At 36.3% G+C, this 18,962-nt stretch overlaps 2 protein-coding genes across 13 annotated transcripts in view; both read right to left on the bottom strand.

Moving 5' to 3' along the window:
* Positions 1-18,962, bottom strand: part of LOC134531601 (proton channel OtopLc) — a 620,588-nt gene that overhangs the window by 147,842 nt on the left and 453,784 nt on the right. For all 12 annotated transcript variants that reach the window (XM_063367341.1, XM_063367335.1, XM_063367337.1 and 9 more), the window contains one exon: positions 4,679-4,826. In XM_063367341.1, the coding sequence (XP_063223411.1) occupies positions 4,679-4,826 (148 nt within the window). The remainder of the gene's footprint in view (positions 1-4,678; positions 4,827-18,962) is intronic.
* On the bottom strand, positions 6,790-8,964 carry LOC134531603 (uncharacterized). The gene is made up of 2 exons (XM_063367346.1): positions 8,641-8,964; positions 6,790-8,547 (listed from the first exon to the last, which is right to left on the bottom strand). The coding sequence occupies exons 1-2, from the start codon at positions 8,763-8,765 to the stop codon at positions 6,813-6,815; spliced, it is 1,860 nt and encodes a 619-aa protein (XP_063223416.1). The 5' UTR covers positions 8,766-8,964; the 3' UTR covers positions 6,790-6,812.

The following is an 18,962-nucleotide window of genomic DNA, read 5'->3' as shown; positions in this document are numbered from 1 at the left end:
CAAACGGCGTTAGGTTCGAAAATGTGTACCTCTATTCCAAGTCGCTGCATCAGCCTAAGTACAATGGTCTAGCTCTGGTTTTACAATATGTGGATGGTCTGGAGTATTTTCCGTTTAATGATAACGCAGATGTGGCGTCTCTAAGCGAAGTAAGAGCCAGTTGCGTGATTGTTTTCGACAATATAGTGTGTGAAAAGCAAGGGATAATACAATAATACTTTTCCATGGAATGACATATCAAAGTTTACCTGTGCCAGAGATGTATAGTCGAATTCCGAAGTACCTGTTTCGTGGCAATGCGAATGTCATAGTACTTATTTTGCATGGAAAAACTTAATTTACGCCATACTTACGACGATCATGTAAACACCGACATGTAATTTCAGGAATTCAAAGACATGCGTTCCTTGAGCTGGAAAAACGAGCACAGATTCGTGGTTATAGTCAAGGACTGGCTTCTATATAATAAAAAGATACAGACAAGGTTTCGATCAGTTTATCGTCAAATATGAGTCATAGTATTTCGAAATGCGGTCACACCAGTCGTGATACCGAACTGCATACTGTTCTTAAGTCTCACGACGCTGATATCCGCAAATACATTTCACTACTTGACCAAAAAGTAAAAAATATGAAAAACGAATTACTAGAGTATCAGGTTGCCATCGACCAGCGCGTGGAGGCCTCGGATTCTTGAATTAGCGACATGATTGAAGTATCGAATACACAAAGACATGACGATTTGGTAACTTTCCAAAGTAGTCTGAATGCATCACTAACTCACTTAGCAACAAAATAAGATTTTTATAACCACAGGAAAGAAGTTTCTGCGGACAAATAATAAGTAAAAAAGGAAGTCTTGCAATATTTTTTCAGCCAGTACAAGGTTGCAATTCGCCAGTGACCTTCATCGTGCTATACAGTCTGTTCGTGAAAAATATCTACTTGCTAGAAGAGCCAGACTTGCACGTTAAATGTATAATGAAGATATATTTAAACATAAAACTAGTCATCTCTACTAACTTAAAAGTAAGAAAGAGCCACCCATGACTGTGAAGCCAGAAGTTGACGTCGAGATGCCAACTGTCAAAGAAGAAGAAATATGAACTAGATTGAGAAGAAGAGGACTTAAGAAATACTAAGTCTATTCACAAGAAAAAAATACTGAAACGAGGACCCTAATTTAATGAAATGGTCCGGCCATACCTGAGATCTTTCACGAGTTAGAATTACACGACTTATGGAGTATACAGAAAACATAATAAGTGGTTCCTCGGTGCTAAATAACTAGACATATTACCATAAAATATCGTGCACATAGAATAGTTCAAAATACACTGGACTCCGGGTCTGTACGAAATGCTGTTTCGCAGGGAGCCTAAAGGCTATTTTCATGAAGTTTTACAAGAGTACGAAAAACTGCTGGAGCTAACCAATGCACATTTTCACGATAACGATCCGGGAAGTGGCATATATAAAGACAAATATCATGAAACAATCAATATTCACACTAATCTATTCAGTGAACTAGCAGTAAATGGTGAAGGTTAAAAATTGCTAGGAAGTGGTCAGAACTTTGACTATGTGTATTGGGATAACCCAAACGAATTAGTCGACAGGTTACGACTCCTACATGCTTCGCTTAGGGCAGGAAACTATTCGCACATTTACGAAATAGTCTCCGTACTCTAAGAACTAAGGCAAGATTGCTACATACATTGAATCGAACTGTTATCGCAAGTGAACTTCATGCTCCTGCAAGATGTAAATACCTTCGTTGCAAAGTTGTAGTTCACAGATCGATTTATTCTAGGCGGACCTTGTTGAGATGATACCATATTCCCGAATGACTAAAGGTTTCAAGCACATGTTGACGGTCATCGAAGTGAATAGCAAGTTCAATTGGGCCAGACCTGTGAAGTTGAATAATGCAATCGACATAACCAAGAGACATGGTGGACTTAAAACAAGATTGCTGCATCTTTTAGAAGGAAACAAGTTGACTAGCTGTGATGTAATAATCCGAGATGGCGGCCTCCAGCAGACGTTTCATGATGGATGTGTACTGTCTCACCTGGAAACGGATCTCAGCAAATAATTCTATAATGCAATCTTCAAGTGTTTATGAAGAAGTTTGGCATTTAACACTACTGTACATTTACAAATGTTGAAGCCTCTGTTGTTGAAAAGTTTAACAGAACTTGGTACATCAATTTGTTGTGAAAGTTCACGGCTAATGGAAATTACAAGTGGCTTGATATCTTGCTAAAATTAATATGCCAGTACGATTCCCCTGTTCATTTTACTACGAAAATGAAACCTAAATGCGTTAAGGATGATCACTTTCTTCGAACAGTGTTTTCTAACACAAAGAAGAAAGATCCATGAAAGCATAATACTTAAGATGGTGTCATTGTGCGAATCTCCATGCAGAAAGGCATCTTCGAGAAAGGTTTCACTGCGAATTGTAGTCTCGAACTTTTCTGTGTGACACATGTTCGTGAATCAGAGTCTAGGACCTACTACCTCGATGATTTGGACCACAAGCCTATTCGTGGTGGCTTCTATGCTGAAGAGATTGAGCCCACGATGTATCCCGATACGTACTTGGGTGGAGAATATTCTCAAACAAAGAAATGGTTGAACCTATGTCAAGTGGTGAGGCTTCTCACTTCGCTTTAATTCGTGGGTAGCAGATGCAGAAATCGGGAAATACTAAATACTTAAGTAATGTATTTTTCTACTTATAGTAGTGTAGAATTTATGCAATAAAATTTTTGTTTGTAAAATAACTTGACGTGTTTTACCTGTATTTCTTGACCTGTGACTTTTATGGTATTTTTAATTATATGACTTTTTTGCATTGACCATGAAAAGAAATCTATCGATTTAATCAGTAAAATATTGAGTGATTTTTTGATGAATTTTGGATTTTTTTTCTAAATTTCTAACTTAATAATTACAAATTTCCAAGATAGCAGTTAATATATGTCATCAACGGTTTACTGGAGGCTAGTAGTAGGGGAATTTAAGCCATATTTAGGACGTTCCACCATATTTATTGAAATTAATATTTTATACATAAAATAAAATGTTTTTCATCCATCAAGTATCGAAGGACAGGAATCTATTTAATCAATTAGTATATTGATTGTATACATTTTGATGAATTTTCCCATATTTATAGCTAAATAATTACGAATTTTCCATATGGCAGACGATTTTCAATATTGGCGAAACGTTTTTATTAAAATTTTATTAATCATATAGTTTGTTTATTTAAATTTTTTCTCTTTTTTTTGCCTATTAAATACGGATTTTTAAGATGGTGGACGATTTAAAAAATGGCGGTAATAAATGGGTTCAAATATAACAATATTGGAAGTCTCGTCGCCTAAGACTATTTTTTTTTTTTTACCGATTAATTACTCATTTATTAAAAATCACTCAGAGGCATTTTATCATGGGCGTTAAGCGTCGGCAATAACAGCCAAACAGCCACTAAAGGTCTTGCAGCACGATAAATATATAATGCTGCTGTTGTGGAGCTAAGCGTACCCCAACGAAGTGGTCACACATGAAGTGACACTTGCACCTGAAGTGACTGCCACCCGCGCTACAACCCTGTGTAGCAGGTGTACAACCCACTAGGCGCTCTACCTAGTCCATGTGCGTTCTCGTCCCAGCCAGAGCCGCGCAGTGGAGGGGGTAACCACGAGTGTATAGGCGAGTGTCCGGCCGTATTGGACCCGATAAAACGGTCATTTACACGTAAATTTTGTTATAAGTCACAAGACGGTTTTGGAACTTAAGACTGTTAAAAAAAATATATTTTGGGAAAACCAAGACATAATATTCTTTTGTAATTTTTCTTATATATATATTTATATTTAATGTACTTTGTAACTCGCTATTGTTGCTTAGAGGAAAGGGAGCTAAAGAACTTCAGATGTTTTCTATTTTTTTTGTAACGGTTAAATATGCTGTAATGTTTTATATAATACTTATCGTTGACATATGTCCTATTTTTGTGTTGACAGCCAGAAGGGATATTCAAGCGGGACGAATCCAAGAAAGAATAATCCCATTAGAAGACAAGCTGAGTGTAGCGTATTAACATGTTTATTGTTCTATTGTATTATTTATTCATGTTAATAAACTTAGCTACTCTCATAAAACAGTTTTCTTGTGTCGCTCTAACAACTCCCTTGTTCCCCCTACCCGGGGGCCACACTGCAAAAGAACATCTCTCCAGTGAACCTTAGCTTCATAAATAGCTAAATCAGAAAACCTCCAAAAGATATCAGGTATTTAAAGCTAGAATATTTTTACTGCGCAAATATTTTTTATGAAATAAATTTTATATGGAACCATTAATAACTGACCTCTAAGTTACAAATTCGCTCTGTATTGCATTGTACTACCAAAGTTATTTTATTAATGCTGCACCCACAATTTTTAACTCTAGTTGTTTTGCCAATTGCCTAATTTATGAACAAATAATTTCAAAATTACATATGGAAACAATTTTGTATTAGCCACTTAAATGTGCAAACCCAGGAGACTAACTTATGACAATGTTGTAAAGAAAATAGCAAAGAATGCATATAGGTTGTATGGAACTAGCAACTATACGAGCACGCTATACAACAGGAGTGCGTGGCGGCTGGACACTCACCATAGTAGTCCTCGGAGCTCCTGGTCTTGTAGCTCATCACTTCCTTCAGGCTCTCCAGGACTAGAGTGCGAATCCACACGCACAGGTTGGTCGCTACGATGTGCATCAGACCGAAACGGGCCAGTACTTTAAAACGATGAATGTTCAACTAAAAAGAAAATACATAATTCCAAGTAAACACCAAAGTAACAAATTAAAAAAAAAATATAATGGAATTTGAAAAACCTAATAAATTTCAAATGGTAGCAATTTCAATGTGCCCAAAATTTTAAATTTCAATAAAAATACCCAAAAGCGATAGTAAGCCTATTTTTCAGCCACGTTATTATTGAATGGTATCAAACAAGAAATCTTTCTTTATGATGCGTGTTAAGTAGTCAGCCTACAAACCGTAGGAAAGTTTGTAGGCAAGGTTTATTATCCTTTTAAGGCCGCAAGTTTATTGTATGTATATGTATAATATGCCAATATGTATGTATATATATGTATAATCCAATATATTTCTATATAAGTATGTGTACTAATTCACGTTACACGTTATAATTTAGGTACACACTCTAAGTATTTTATATACATAAATAATGTTTGGTCCCAGCCGAGTCAATACTACAGTATATTCAAGTGCATATAGTTTTTAAAATATAAATTCGTTTCATATGCAAGAAAATTATGGAATTTAATATAATATTGTTTAAGTAATGTGTGATACATTGAACAATACAACAACATAAACATTAACTTCAAAACATAAAAACAATATTTATGCACAACTAAACTTGATGAACTTAAACATAAGTGGTAATTCAATTTGCTATGCAAACTGTAAATTTTTGTCATTAATATTCACCACACATATGTTAGTGTTATGTTTAGTGTGTTATAACACCTCAATTATGCCTGTAATAGATATGCCTAAATCAAAAAGTCTATCCGCCGAAATACTTCACATTGAACTGATTAATATTGTTTGCATTTAGACTTTAAACAAAAAAAAATTATGAATGTTTTGCTCAAACTAAAACTAAGGTATCTTTTAGCATTGGTCTTAAACCGCGCCTCTGGTTCCAGTGAGTCATTAACACAATTACAGTTAACTAGGTAAAACAGGAAATTTCACTTAAAATAATAACATGTTTTAGACAATTGCAATGTTAGAGTTAATAGAATATAGTAAATAACTTTTTTCAAAATATATCTGCCAATTTAAATACAATAAGCTTGGCTATACTTTGCTACAAGCATTCAACATCTTACTTAGAGTTAATAGAATATAGTAAATAACTTTTTTCAAAATATATCTGCCAATTTAAATACAATAAGCTTGGCTATACTTTGCTACAAGCATTCAACATCTTACTTAGAGTTAATAGAATATAGTAAATAACTTTTTTCAAAATATATCTGCCAATTTAAATACAATAAGCTTGGCTATACTTTGCTACAAGCATTCAACAGCTTACCTCAACAGCTGATGATACAAAACACTTACCGTCAAACGGGGTGAAATTGTGCCACTTTTTGTGTATTTGTTAGAATAATTCCAAAACGATTGAATTGTCTCGTTAGTAAAATACTGTGTTAGGTAGGCACATTCTTCAGCTTTTATTAGATATTCAAGGAACATTCAATACCTATTTCCATAAAGGCTTAAATGTGAGAAAATTCATGGCACAATCTCACCCCTCCATAGGGGCGAGTTTATGCCAAGTGTTATTTCAGTGTAATTTGCCTAAGAAAATTATTCTGGCATAAACTCGCCCCATTAAAGGGTCACTTTGTTCCACATTTCAAGTGCATAATATAAATAAACGTAAATAATGCTGTAAATTTACCTTCTAATAGCTTTTTGTATACTTATTCAAAAGGAGAAATTTTTGGGTAACACAACTTTTGATAAAACATACATATATTGAAATTATGTTTGCCAATTAACAAACACGGTAAACAAAGCTATTACTACTGCAAAAAAAAACATGTTACACATAAAATACTAGTGCCTAGCGTGACTTTACAAGGATAATTTTCACAAAATTAACATAGGTTTACCAAATCACATTTCTTTACCTACTTGGAAATGATACCATATACCGGTACCTAATTACTTGTGTACATACAGTAGGCAACAAAATTACATTTACATAGGTAAGCATAAACGATTCGTTTTTTTAGATCCACCAAGTGATAATTGTTTTGGGTGAGGAAGCATCTTGATAACAGCTGTTTTCTTATACCAGATTTCATCTTTTTTTTCAGGCCACTTCCAGTATTTACCAGTCCTGCTCATAGCACTTATTCTGACATCTGATTCGTCTATCGCTGTAACTGTCCCAGGATAAACTATGTCATCATAAAGAAATGCTACAAAGTCCCCAATACTAAGATCTTTCGACAGAGAATCACACACACTTGATGCCAATGTGTCTGTAACTACCACACGTCCATTTGAATCATTAGATTCAGAGTCTGACTCAATAAGATCTTCTACACTGGCATCAGTATCATCATATTGCACATCATCTTCTATATCACTGCTACTGGTGTCTTGTTGATCTCTGGTTTTCTGTTTCTGATTTTTCCGACCTGTTTTCGGTTGACTGGTACTAGGCTCATTTTCATATGCATTGCTTGACAAATCATTTGCACAAACACTTTTTCCTGGTGGTACAGTTAATTTCCGCCTTCTTGTTTTCCCATGTGTTTTCACTTCTTCGTGCCTTCTTTTCTTCAGTTCCTCTAAAAAACTGTCACTGATCCTTAAGGTTGGAGAGTTATCAGCATCTGTAACTTCTTTCATTACACTGTCACACAGTTTTGCTAGAACTTTATTTCTGTCTAGTGGCACAAGCCCACATTTCTTAAAGCCAGACTTCAAATTTTGTTGTCCTCTTACTGCAAGGTTATCCAACAAGGTCTTCAAAAGATGTGGAAACTGATCTTTTGGTATAGTAGCACATCTGCTTCCATAGGATGTCTCTTTCCACTCACTCAGAATCTTTCGCCACTCACCTTTCATGGAGCGAAAGTATGCTACGTCCAAAGGTTGTAGTAGATGTGTAGCATTTGGAGGTAACAAAATGAACGAAATATTATATTTCTCACAGAGATTTAGAACTTCTATATTCAAATGGGCACTCAAATTATCTCCCATTATAATTTTCTTTCCTGGTTGCTGTTTAAGAATTGGGAGCATAAGTTTTGTGAACCAGTCCTCAAAACACGCAGCATCGAACCATCCGGATCTGGTTCTATTGTAATGAGCCCCGTCTGGTCCCCCCTCTGTCCAAGTCTGCCACAGATTCTCAGCTTTGTAATTAATGTAAATGGGGGCAAGAATCCCTTCTGCATTTCCACATAACATTATAGTGGTACATGCTTTCGTAGCATTTCTAATTTTTTCAGGGTACTTTGTACCTTTCTTAACTATAACCTTTTTACAGCCCGGATCGTCTACCAAGTTACTTTCGTCGAAGTTCCATATATTAGAATGTGAAACTACTTCCACCTCTTTGGAAAAATTATCAAAAAAAGTATTGATGGTCCCTTCATCAGAACGAGCCCTAGCATGACTGATATTTCTTGCAAGTCTTGTACTTAAATCTTGTTTGTGCCTTTTGAGAAATGATTCTACCCAATCCCGCCCTGGGACATTGTTTTTAAACTTCTTTACATGTCTACCACATTTGTCAAGGTAGTTCTTTACAGTCATCTGCAAATCAAATGCAGTCAGTGGGAACCCATAAGTTGACATAGCAATAATGTACTTCGCAAACAAGCCTTCTTCATCGCTGGAAAATGTTGTCTGCCCACCTGAAGCATTTGGATGTTTACCATGGATTTTTCCAGAAAGTGTGTTTCTGTGAATGCCATATCTGTAACAATATTAACCAAGTATCAGTATAGACACAGGAAATGTTATTGCACAGAAAAAGTGTAAAGAAGTTACAAAATTTTTGGTAACTTACTTTTCAGCAGCTGCACGAACAGAAATCTTCTTTGCACGAACCTCATTCAAAGCTTTTTCCAGATTTTTTTCTGAATAATTTTTATATTGACGACTTCCACGCTTTCTCACATAGTGCCGCACCATTGTTAATGAACCTAAAATGAAAAAACAAAAATACCAACATGCATTACTCTCGTTTTAATAAAAGTAATTCTGCAATGTGTTCTTTCGGAATGGTATTGATGGAAAAAATTGAGCTAGCAGTTTTTTTTATTATTTATTATTGTTGGTGTGAATTATATTTATATAATTGTTGCTTTAACTTTGGTATTTAGGCTAGATTGTTTTTATGTTGATCCAAGATGGCGTCGATTGTTCTACTCAAGGTAATGATTTTATTGTAAATACTACAAACAAAGGGGTGACTTTGTGCCGAATTAATAGGCACAAAGTCGCCCCAATAATTGTTGTGCGAAACAAAAAAAAATTAATTCATAAAAATATTTTTTACCTATCTTACTATACATCACATCAAATTAATCATAATGAAATGCACAACAAATTGGTACTTACAAAGTTTTGTTTCAACCACTTCAGTATTGTGTTCCAGAACAAAGTGTCCAACATAACCTGCAAATGCTACTCAACCTCACAATAAACAAATAGTCACTACTTAGAAAAGGCGGGAAACAGAATTTCCAAAGATATGTACAATAGTAAAGTATCCATAGGAGCATCAATTTTCTGTCATAGAGTCGTCGTAAAACTAACACGAATCGAGGGACATTAAGAAATACGATTTTGAACAATTTCGCCCCCTATGGCACAATTTCACCCCATTTGACGGTATACTTCACTCCTGAATAAGATATTTAAAAAAATCTTCCTTAATAACTAGTTACTTTTCTTCCAAGTGTACTGTTACTAGTTTTAGAATGCACAGAAAGTAATGACTTATTTTAATGATATTATTATTTATAAAAACTTATTATATTGACTGTTATAATTATTATGAAATTTTATTATTTAATTTGTATATTGTTCGCCCGCAAAAGTTATTAAAATATATTCCTATTAATTAGGTATATCTACGAGAGCTATGCTCTATGTAGTGGGGAAGACATATATGGACCGGCAATTAGATATACCCCTCTAAGGACCAATTGAACAAAACGTATAAACTGTGTTATTATACGTGTCATATACGAAGGATGTGGCATTGTTGGAAATTCTGTTTTTAAATTTAATTCAGTTTTGTGTTTGCAACTTTGTTAATACCTTTTGTTTACAAGATGTGGTTTTGTAAATTTCGTTAACAGCATTCCGCCCCGGCCAATCAGAGGCCATGTTTCAAGTAGAAGGCGTCTGGAACGTTTCTATTTGAGAAAGAGTTATGTAAGAGATGGCGTCCCAGTGAGATGCAAGGGCGCGGAGCCTGTCAAAAATTCAAAAGAAAAAAAAGATATTAGCTATTTCAGACCATCCGCAACAAAGGATGAGTTTTTTTCGTCGTGTTGTTAAATGTTTACTAGTTTATTAGGGCATATTCTGACGAATATGTACCCAGGAGTGATTAGTTTATGTAAGTAAAAACCCTCCATACCATGTGAAACAGCGCCATACTAAAGTTGTTATAGCGACGTACTAATTGAAAGAACATTGAGTTTAAATTATATTATCAACATTTTAAAAGACTTTAAATAACCAAAAACATTAAAGATTATTGTAATTGTAAACTATCTAATTTATCAATTTTAACCCAGAGGTGAAACGAGAGAGATAGTTTGTGTTCTACCGATCGTAAAACTGAGCTAAAGCCTAGGTACACGAACTCTACAACGAACTGAAATTGTTATTTAAATACTTGATTCTGTGGATTGCTAACTCGTTGATCACGCAAAAGTGCAACATAATATTACGTATTTTTGAATGGACCTAAATGAACTGTTGTATCGTAATCATGTGTGCGACGTAAATATCCAGATGATTAACGAACATGATAGTCATTCCACAACCCAGTTCAGTAATTTATTGATAATAAATTTTATTTAAATATTTTATTTAAAATTTTTGCAATTAATAAAGTTTCAACGTATGTTAATTTTCCTTACCAATTTACCGAGATATGAATGAACCTGTCATATTAACCTATGTTTTGTGTTGTGTCTAATACTCATTTGTGTTAAGTGGGTTAGGCCCTTGTGCAGCAATAGGCGCCGATGTAATAAATTGCCACACATGTAATTAAATATTACACATAATTACCAGAACCTGAATAATATCTGTGTTGTTTGACCTACCCTTATACACTATTACAAATTATATATATATAGATATCAATATCGGCAGAAAGTAATAGTAACCAACAGTCAAACCTATCTAGCATAATAATATTAGAAAGTAGCTGAGTGGGGAAAAGCACAGCACACAAGTTTAAACTAAGTATTCGGTATATATTCACGGATCTTTGCTATTTTACATGAAATTTGATGCAAGTTTTCACAGCGTTTGTCAAGATCACAGATTGGTAGAAAATTTTAATTTTCACTTATTGATTTATTTAAAAGTTCTGGTTACTATGGCAACTCCAAAGACATCATAGGACTTGAATTTTAGCAAAGAATACATTTCGAAATCTATAAAGTGCTGACTACAATAACATATTTTTTTTTATGATAATTACTAACATGTTTAAATTTACACAACTAGTGGATATCAATATTCATATGAAACTCTACACAAACGTGTCCTCGTGACTAACTTTAGCCAAATGTAATTTTTATCTATTGTATATATTATTTACAACTGATACTTCAATATATGTAGATTTGGAATTAAAAATGATGAATATAACATTAAAGACTTATTTTAGAATGTTTTTTTATCTACACCGAACAATATATAAATATTTTTATTTCAATTATAAAAAAATTATTAGCTAACCCGCATCCCAACAAGTTAGACCCATCAGATTAATTGTTATTTTACTTGGGATTTTCTTCATTCACATTCTTTACGGCGGATTTATTTGAGAGTTTTTTTTACCTATATTTCTGCATATTTTCGCCATATTTTACACTTCAACGAAGTAATGTTAGCTATAGGATGGTAAATATTATATAATACTTAGTATGTAAGAGTATATAAGAGTATATAACAGTATCGGGTGTTGGTGCCGAGCCCCATCTTGGATTTTGACGTCACGGTGGGCATCTAGGATGGCCCTACCTTTGACATTGTCCTTGACCTTCAAAATTTGGCGAAAATTCTTAAACATTACTAAAATTTTTCCAGTTTTTAGGGAAACAACCGCTAAAATAAATCATATATATATATATATATGTACTGAAAATTCAAAAATTCATTATTAGATCGCTGAATTCCATTTTGAGGGAAAATTTCTCGTTTTAATTCCCCAAAAATTGTCAAAGGCTTAAAAAGTTCCCAAAATGGCTTTAAATCCATATTTACAAGCCTCCAATAATCCTCTGGACGGGACTATTAACCTTGACCTTGACCTTGGCCTTGACCTTGACCTTGGCCTCGGCCTCGGCCTCGGCCTACATCTTGCATTCCACCGTTTCGAATTCTAAAATTTTCGGCCATTTTGGATTCGAGCACCCCACTTCCAAATGTTGTACTGTTCGTTAAGGCAATATCATCGAGTGCCCCACTTTCAAATTTTGCACTTTTCGTTCGGGCGGATTACTCCGTCATTTTTAAATTATGATGTTACGTACACCATTTTGGATTTATATCAAAATTCGGAAAAAAAATATGAAATAAAAAACCGATTTAATTACAATTTCAATAACATCTCAATAAAAGAATGCACTTACATACGTATGTCTTTGGTTTAAACCCTTTGAGGAGAAAATAAAAATGGTGACGGATCCTTCCTCCATGGAGGCAACCACAGCAGGCTGACCCCCCACAATTAATTCCAAGGAAAATATCACGTCAGCCAGTATAATGTAATGGCAGCCAGCTTGTATCCGCCCTATATTATTCGTATGGTAGCAATCACAGCCTCTATTTTGGCTTAATTTTAATCCACTAGAGTGTGGTAGTATTAACCACGTTAGCATCCGCCATATTGTCGGCCATCTTGGCCCACATCTTGAAAATCTGTAATTATTAAGCTAGATAAAAGTTCCAAAAATCATCAAAAAATCTATTCCTACGATCCATTGGTGGTGCAAAAATTAAATTTAAGTTGAAAGTATTATTTATTTTAATAAATATCACCAGAATTTAACATAATGTGACAGGTTCAATAAATGAAATGCCACAAGATATTTTACTAAAAAAAATTAACTACGCAAATTCTAATCTATTACAGGAACACATGCAAAAGTTATCAATCTCATAAACATTTAGTTCTGCATTGGCTTGCACTGACTAATTCAAAGCTCCAAACGGTTTACTGAAGACAGAGACTAGCCAGATCTCTTGCTTTCATAGTCGTCATCTTCCGAACCGAGTTTCTCGATACTTTGTTTAACAGACTGCTTTACATCATCGGAACTGTAAATGAGAGATACATTGTTTTGAAAGTACACTTCTTCACTTGGTCCTAGAATGGATATGGTTTACCATATACACAGTTCAACCAAATGTTATATTTTAAAGTTCCATGCGTTGCTACTTTATCAGTTAACTGATTGATTACGTTCTGCTTGGTATCATAAAAAAATAAAAATAAAAACAATTAATTAAAAAAAAATACACGTCACGGAGTCTTCAGTTTTAACCTGATGAGGGCAAAATAGAATGAAGATGGGCACTTCCTCCACAAAATCCAACGACAGACTGACTTCCCACCACTAATAACAATGTATATATTATGACAGCTAGTACCTATAATGTCACAACCACCATATTGGTTTTATCTGCTGGAGGCGACCATCTTGAATTATATCATCACTGCCACAATCATGTTTTCGTCTGCTGGAGGCCGGCATAATGGATTATGACATCATAGCCTTCATATTGCTTTCGTCTTTTAGAGGCAGAAATTTATTTTCAGTACTTACTACCACGAGTTCTAGTATTACGTAGTACACACGTCGTTTGCCAGAGTGCACTGCAGCCATATTGGTTTAATTTTTACCCGACATAGTACATTAGTACCTATTTATTGCCAAGGCACCTTCCATACTGTTGGTTGACTTAACAGTCATCTTGGAAATTCGTTATTATTTAGCTATAAATTCAGAAAAAATTCCAAAATTCATTAAAATATAACATAGTAATTTACAGATTGATTCAATCTATTCATGTCCTAGGTTCGATACTTGATCGATATTTAATTTTATGTAAAAATGTTAATTTCAATCAATATAGTGGAAAGTCCTAAAAGAAGATTAAGTTACTCTACTTCCAGCCTCCAGTAAGCCGATGATGGCAACTTGATTATCATCTTAAAATTCTCACATTTAGCTAGAAATTAGGGAAAAATCAATACTTTATAAAAAAAAGTTACTTATTAATTTACTGATTGATGCAATTGATTACTGTCCTTGCTTCGATTATTGGTTAATTCAAAAATTACATATTTAATTTAATATCAATTAAACTTACCACAAAAGTACTTGATTGTATCTTGAACATCTTTAACACCAAACTCGATGGAAGTTGTAGCATTGTCGACGGGAACCCTGATGGTAGCGATGATAACAGCGACACAGATCCCGTTGGCATCGTCAACGACAGCAATGCAGATTTCGATGGAATGTTCAACAATATCGCTGACTGCAATAGATGATACTTCAAAAAGCATGGTTCGACAATAGAAGAGACACTAATTTATGACGTTTCTAGCTGCAGAAAAAACTTAAATTAATAAATTTTTGTCAGCGAAGGAGACTTCATTTGTTGGTGATTAGTCAAAAACTATCGAGCATCGATGTTGTTACTGTAACAAGATTTTTTCAACCGATAGTAATGCTCGCCGTCATGAGAAGAGCGAATGTGCTAATAATCTTTCTAACAAAATTAATAGCTGAAAATGAGCCGCAAACAATTTTCAGGAAATTATAATTTGAAAATATATTTGAAGTTATGCGAAGGCCCTTTTGCGCGGCCGAAAGTAAAGGCTTTGCTACAACAGCAAATGATTGATTCGCTTGGTGCTGGAGTACATATTCAAAATGTTCCATAGCGAACTGTTCACTGGCGGAGCATAATTAGGAGGTTCTGGGCTTCAATCTCCGAAGGATCGGCGTAAATTGGGCAGACTTAGTCTTGAAGGAAACTTCATCCGCGTCTTCAAACACTTCCTGAACCAATTCTGGAAACCCACTGGAACCAAAAGGGAATCCAATGGTCAAGAATAGTAAACTTATTAAGTTAGGGCAAAAGGATAACGGGGAGGCAACAATAGTCAAACGGGACGTTGACTTTTCCACTTAACGATCTGGGTTTGGAGTGAAGTGAAGTGAAGTCAAACCCCAAGGGGAGGCGGCGAGAGTGGTCGCGGTGAACCGTCGTGAGACATTGCTACTTGGCTAAACTAATGGCAAATAGCCAACCAGAAAAATAAAAAAAAACGTTAGGGGACACTCCTGAACTTGAGTGATCACATCTCTTAACTAGGTTGCAGTGGTTGAATATGTAAAAGGCGCGGGCGATGAAGCTCTGGTGCGAGATGCTATCTTGGTGACCGCCGAAGGAAGAATATCCCTCTCTTCCAGGTGACATGTGGTTAAGTTCGAGCGAGAGGCCCGGAGTGTTAGGGAGTGGGATAAATGACCTCCGATTGGCTAGAATAAGCCCGGCGGAGTACTTTCTCCGCCCTCCAAAAATGATATGAAGAGGGATAATTGCCTAACTTAAAGGGGCCTCAGAGGTGCAAAGCAGAGCGCTCTTTTGGAGACAACTAGAACTGACTCTGTGTTGGTACGCAAGAGTCCCGCGGGGGGGGGGGGGGGAGGGGATATCGAAAGCTTGTATCCTATGGAGCCCAGTCGTGCGAGTTCTGTCGGGGAGGAAAGGAACTAAGATACAGTTGGGTCGCGGCCACCAAAGGGCTTGCTCCGACGCCTAAAAGAAAGTAATTAGTTTGCAGTGCCACCCGGAGATGGCACAAGCTTTCCATTCGCCGGCCTGGGGTCTGTTATCGAGACCGGGAGGTAGTTTATCCAGATGGAAGGATCTGGAATGGATAGAGTGGAAAAGGAAAGGGGGGGGGGGGTAATGCTGCGTAGTGGGAAAGGGTGCCTACAGGACTCCCGAGGCGTGTCAGGACCGATCGTAACCTGTGCCGGCGAACCTGACTAAAGTTGCTTCGGCCAACTGTAGCTTGAGCAACGGGTGTGCCTAGGAGGGCTGACCGAAGCTAAGGTAGCGAGTGGCAGGACGTGCGCAGAGCACTGAAGGGGCGCGAAATTTCACTCGCGTACGTGCAGAGGAGCGAGGAGTCATGAGGCGACTGCTTAATTAGGATGTGAGTGATGTGGGAGCCCGTGGATGAAACGGCCGGAGACAAAATTATGTAGGAGAGTACAATACTAGAATAAAATTTTGATAGGCTATAACAGGCTACAGAAAAAATACTTAAAATATTTATTTAAATTATCCTTAGTCTAAAGATGAGCCAGGAGAATATGAAAATTTATGGCTCAGCATAGCCGAGACGTCGATCCCACACGCATACCACTTCCTCCTCTAATGTGGCCATAGGTGGCATGGCCACTTGATTTTATATTTATTTTAATTAATGTTGAATTATGGCTGTGACGTAATTTTAGTTTTAGTATTTGCCCTTTTCCTTTTTTTTATAAGTATTGGTCTTTTATAAGTTTTGTTAATCTTATTTTTAAATATGTTTTTATATTAGGTTTTTTTAAATGGTTTAGTTTCTTGATATTTAATTATATCGTTTTGGACTTTGAATCATAATACGGTGTACGACGCTCCCCCCCCCCCCCCCCCCGTGAAGATTGAAATGGACTGTTCCAAGGAAATAAGGTGGTGGGGGAAATACGTCAAGGGGGACGGAATGAGCTGTATGAGGGACTCGTCAGCTGATCGCCGTGGTGGACGTGTATGCGCTTCGGGCGTGACGAGCGCGGTGATGGCTTGTGGTATTGGGCCGGCGGGGACTCGTGAATATTTTTTAACATAAATCAGCTGACGTATATTGAACTTCGGGAAATACTTAGATTGTGGCGGGTGCTGACAAGAGGATGAAGAGTCCATGCTACATTTTTCGTTAATGAAGCACATAGCATGTGTGCTAAAGTACAGCCGGCTAAACTCCGGGCCAGGAGGTCCGGGGTGGGATGCGACGTACAACGTTCAATGCAAGTAAGTGATTCCGGCTCCGAACTTTTGCCCCTGTAACCCCGGGGCGTTGATATAAACTTTGCCCACCATAACAGTGAACAATTTAAAAATAACTTTTGCCAAAAGACCCTAATTCCCACGTCGAGTGTATGTTGCGTCCTCGTACTCATTTGTATCGAACCTTCCATCAAGCTTGCCATGAAGCGTCGAAAAATAAAATCACCCGGGTGTTATCAAGATGTTTTAGAGTGACATTAATTTTCACTAACTTTTTTTGAATAGTATTATAATTTATTATTTATACATATATATTTTTTTTAGAAGGGTTTTTGTATCAATGTCGGAATTTATTTATGCGTTTATTGCAGTATTTATTATTTATTGGTATATATTAAAACGTGGCTATATTAAAAGCCTCTGTAACTTTATAGGGCAAAAGGTTTTAGATATAATTGTAATTTTTTTGATATTTGGTCTTAAATTAAATTCCTTACCATGCTCATGCGCAAATGGTCTCATTAAAGTTTTTGACATTTCAAGTAATTACGTTCTTTTCATTTTAAATGCTATTAATCTGTTTTCTTCCTTTTCTAAAAACTTTTTGAATAATTTATTTGTGAATTTTGGGGCACTCGTTTATCGGAGCAGCGTGCCAAATAATAATTTAAAAAAGATAAACAAGATTGGAGTGTTGAAGGCTGTTCCCAGACGGGTGTCTAACTTGTGGTGGTGTGACACCGGGAGTGTCAACCGCGACACTAATTATACCAGCATCTCAACCTCCTCTGGCGTTTACACTTTATCGTTGTTCCCAGCAATGTTTTCAAACATCCAGGCTCTGAGCAATGCTGTGTTGAGACGAGATGATACTGGTCTGGTACCTCTGCGGTTATTGCTGTACGATTTATCTAATATCCTTAATGATGGGCAGCCATATTCACTTTGAACATCCACTATGCGCACATGTTTGCGACAATGTTTAGCTAGCCAACGTTTCAGTTCGCTCCCGGCGACCATTACAGTCCCGCTCAAGTGCGCCGCCAATATTGTGGGCAGACTTGTGTAGGGAAATATTCCATCTTCCCATTTCAGATTGTGGAAGTTGTTAGTGAGCCATGTATTTGTTCTTTGATGCTTTCTAATTAAGTGTTTCCATGCAAATAGTGGTTGAAACGAGCGCATAATCACACTCCCTTCCGAGTCTGCAATGCTAACTTCCTTAACGATAAACCCATGCTGCAAGAAGAAGCCTTGAAGGTTTAAACACTTCGCCATGGCAGCTGAGATGCGACTGAGCCTACATCGCGTTTAGCTCATTATTTTAATACTTTGATCCCTCGGGTTGTACCTAACTAATCTATTGTGCAGAATTATGGCATATGCTTGTGTTAGTGGTGGTATGTTGTTTGCTGCGGTAATGTCTATTTTACAATCTATCATGGTTGAGGTTAATTTTTCGTTTTGATGTAACATTTCTTATACAAAGAGAGGGGCTTTATCTTTAAATCCCTCTGGATCAAGTAGAGTTGTATTTAGTCTACAGTAGTAGCTCGCTTGTAAGTCTTGTGCCGGAAATTAGGCATTTCGGCACGTTTTTTAATTATTATAATTTTAAATTATTTTTGGAAATTTTATTTTCTATATAATTTAGTTACAAAAGGGTTATTTAGACTTTGTTAGGCTGGTGTACTCTATGTAGTTAAACTTTGTGCCGGTGGACCGAGGCACCTTTTCTCAGGGACCTATCTGATATTTTGCAAGTCTAATGTAGATGTTACCAGCCTGTATGACATTTCTCTCGCTTACAGTCACATCCCTGGCCTGTAACATTATTTCCCTGCACGACTAAAACTGCATACAACAGCTCTGGATGAGTTGTTACCATTTATCAGAGACATGATTACCTTAGCTTTTACCATCACACATACTTCTTAGGTTCTCTCCTCGAAAGTCATGTTAGGAGGCTCGTTCCCAGCCTGGTTGAGTTTTTTGTACCCCCTCTCCACCTCCACACCCCCCCCCCCCCTAGATTCTAAGAATGTAGCCCAGGAC

Source organism: Bacillus rossius, chromosome 5 (genome assembly GCF_032445375.1).
Source record: "Bacillus rossius redtenbacheri isolate Brsri chromosome 5, Brsri_v3, whole genome shotgun sequence".
Lineage (NCBI taxonomy): Eukaryota > Metazoa > Arthropoda > Insecta > Phasmatodea > Bacillidae > Bacillus > Bacillus rossius.
This window is presented reverse-complemented; position numbering and strand designations above follow the sequence as displayed.

Excerpts from the sequence above, each read along its gene's own strand:
- LOC134531603 (XM_063367346.1), bottom strand. The coding sequence starts at position 8,765 with ATGGTGCGGCACTATGTGAGAAAGCGTGGAAGTCGTCAATATAAAAAT. Across the intron at positions 8,548-8,640 it reads GTTCGTGCAGCTGCTGAAAA|ATATGGCATTCACAGAAACA; the intron begins GTAAGTTACCAA and ends ATATTGTTACAG.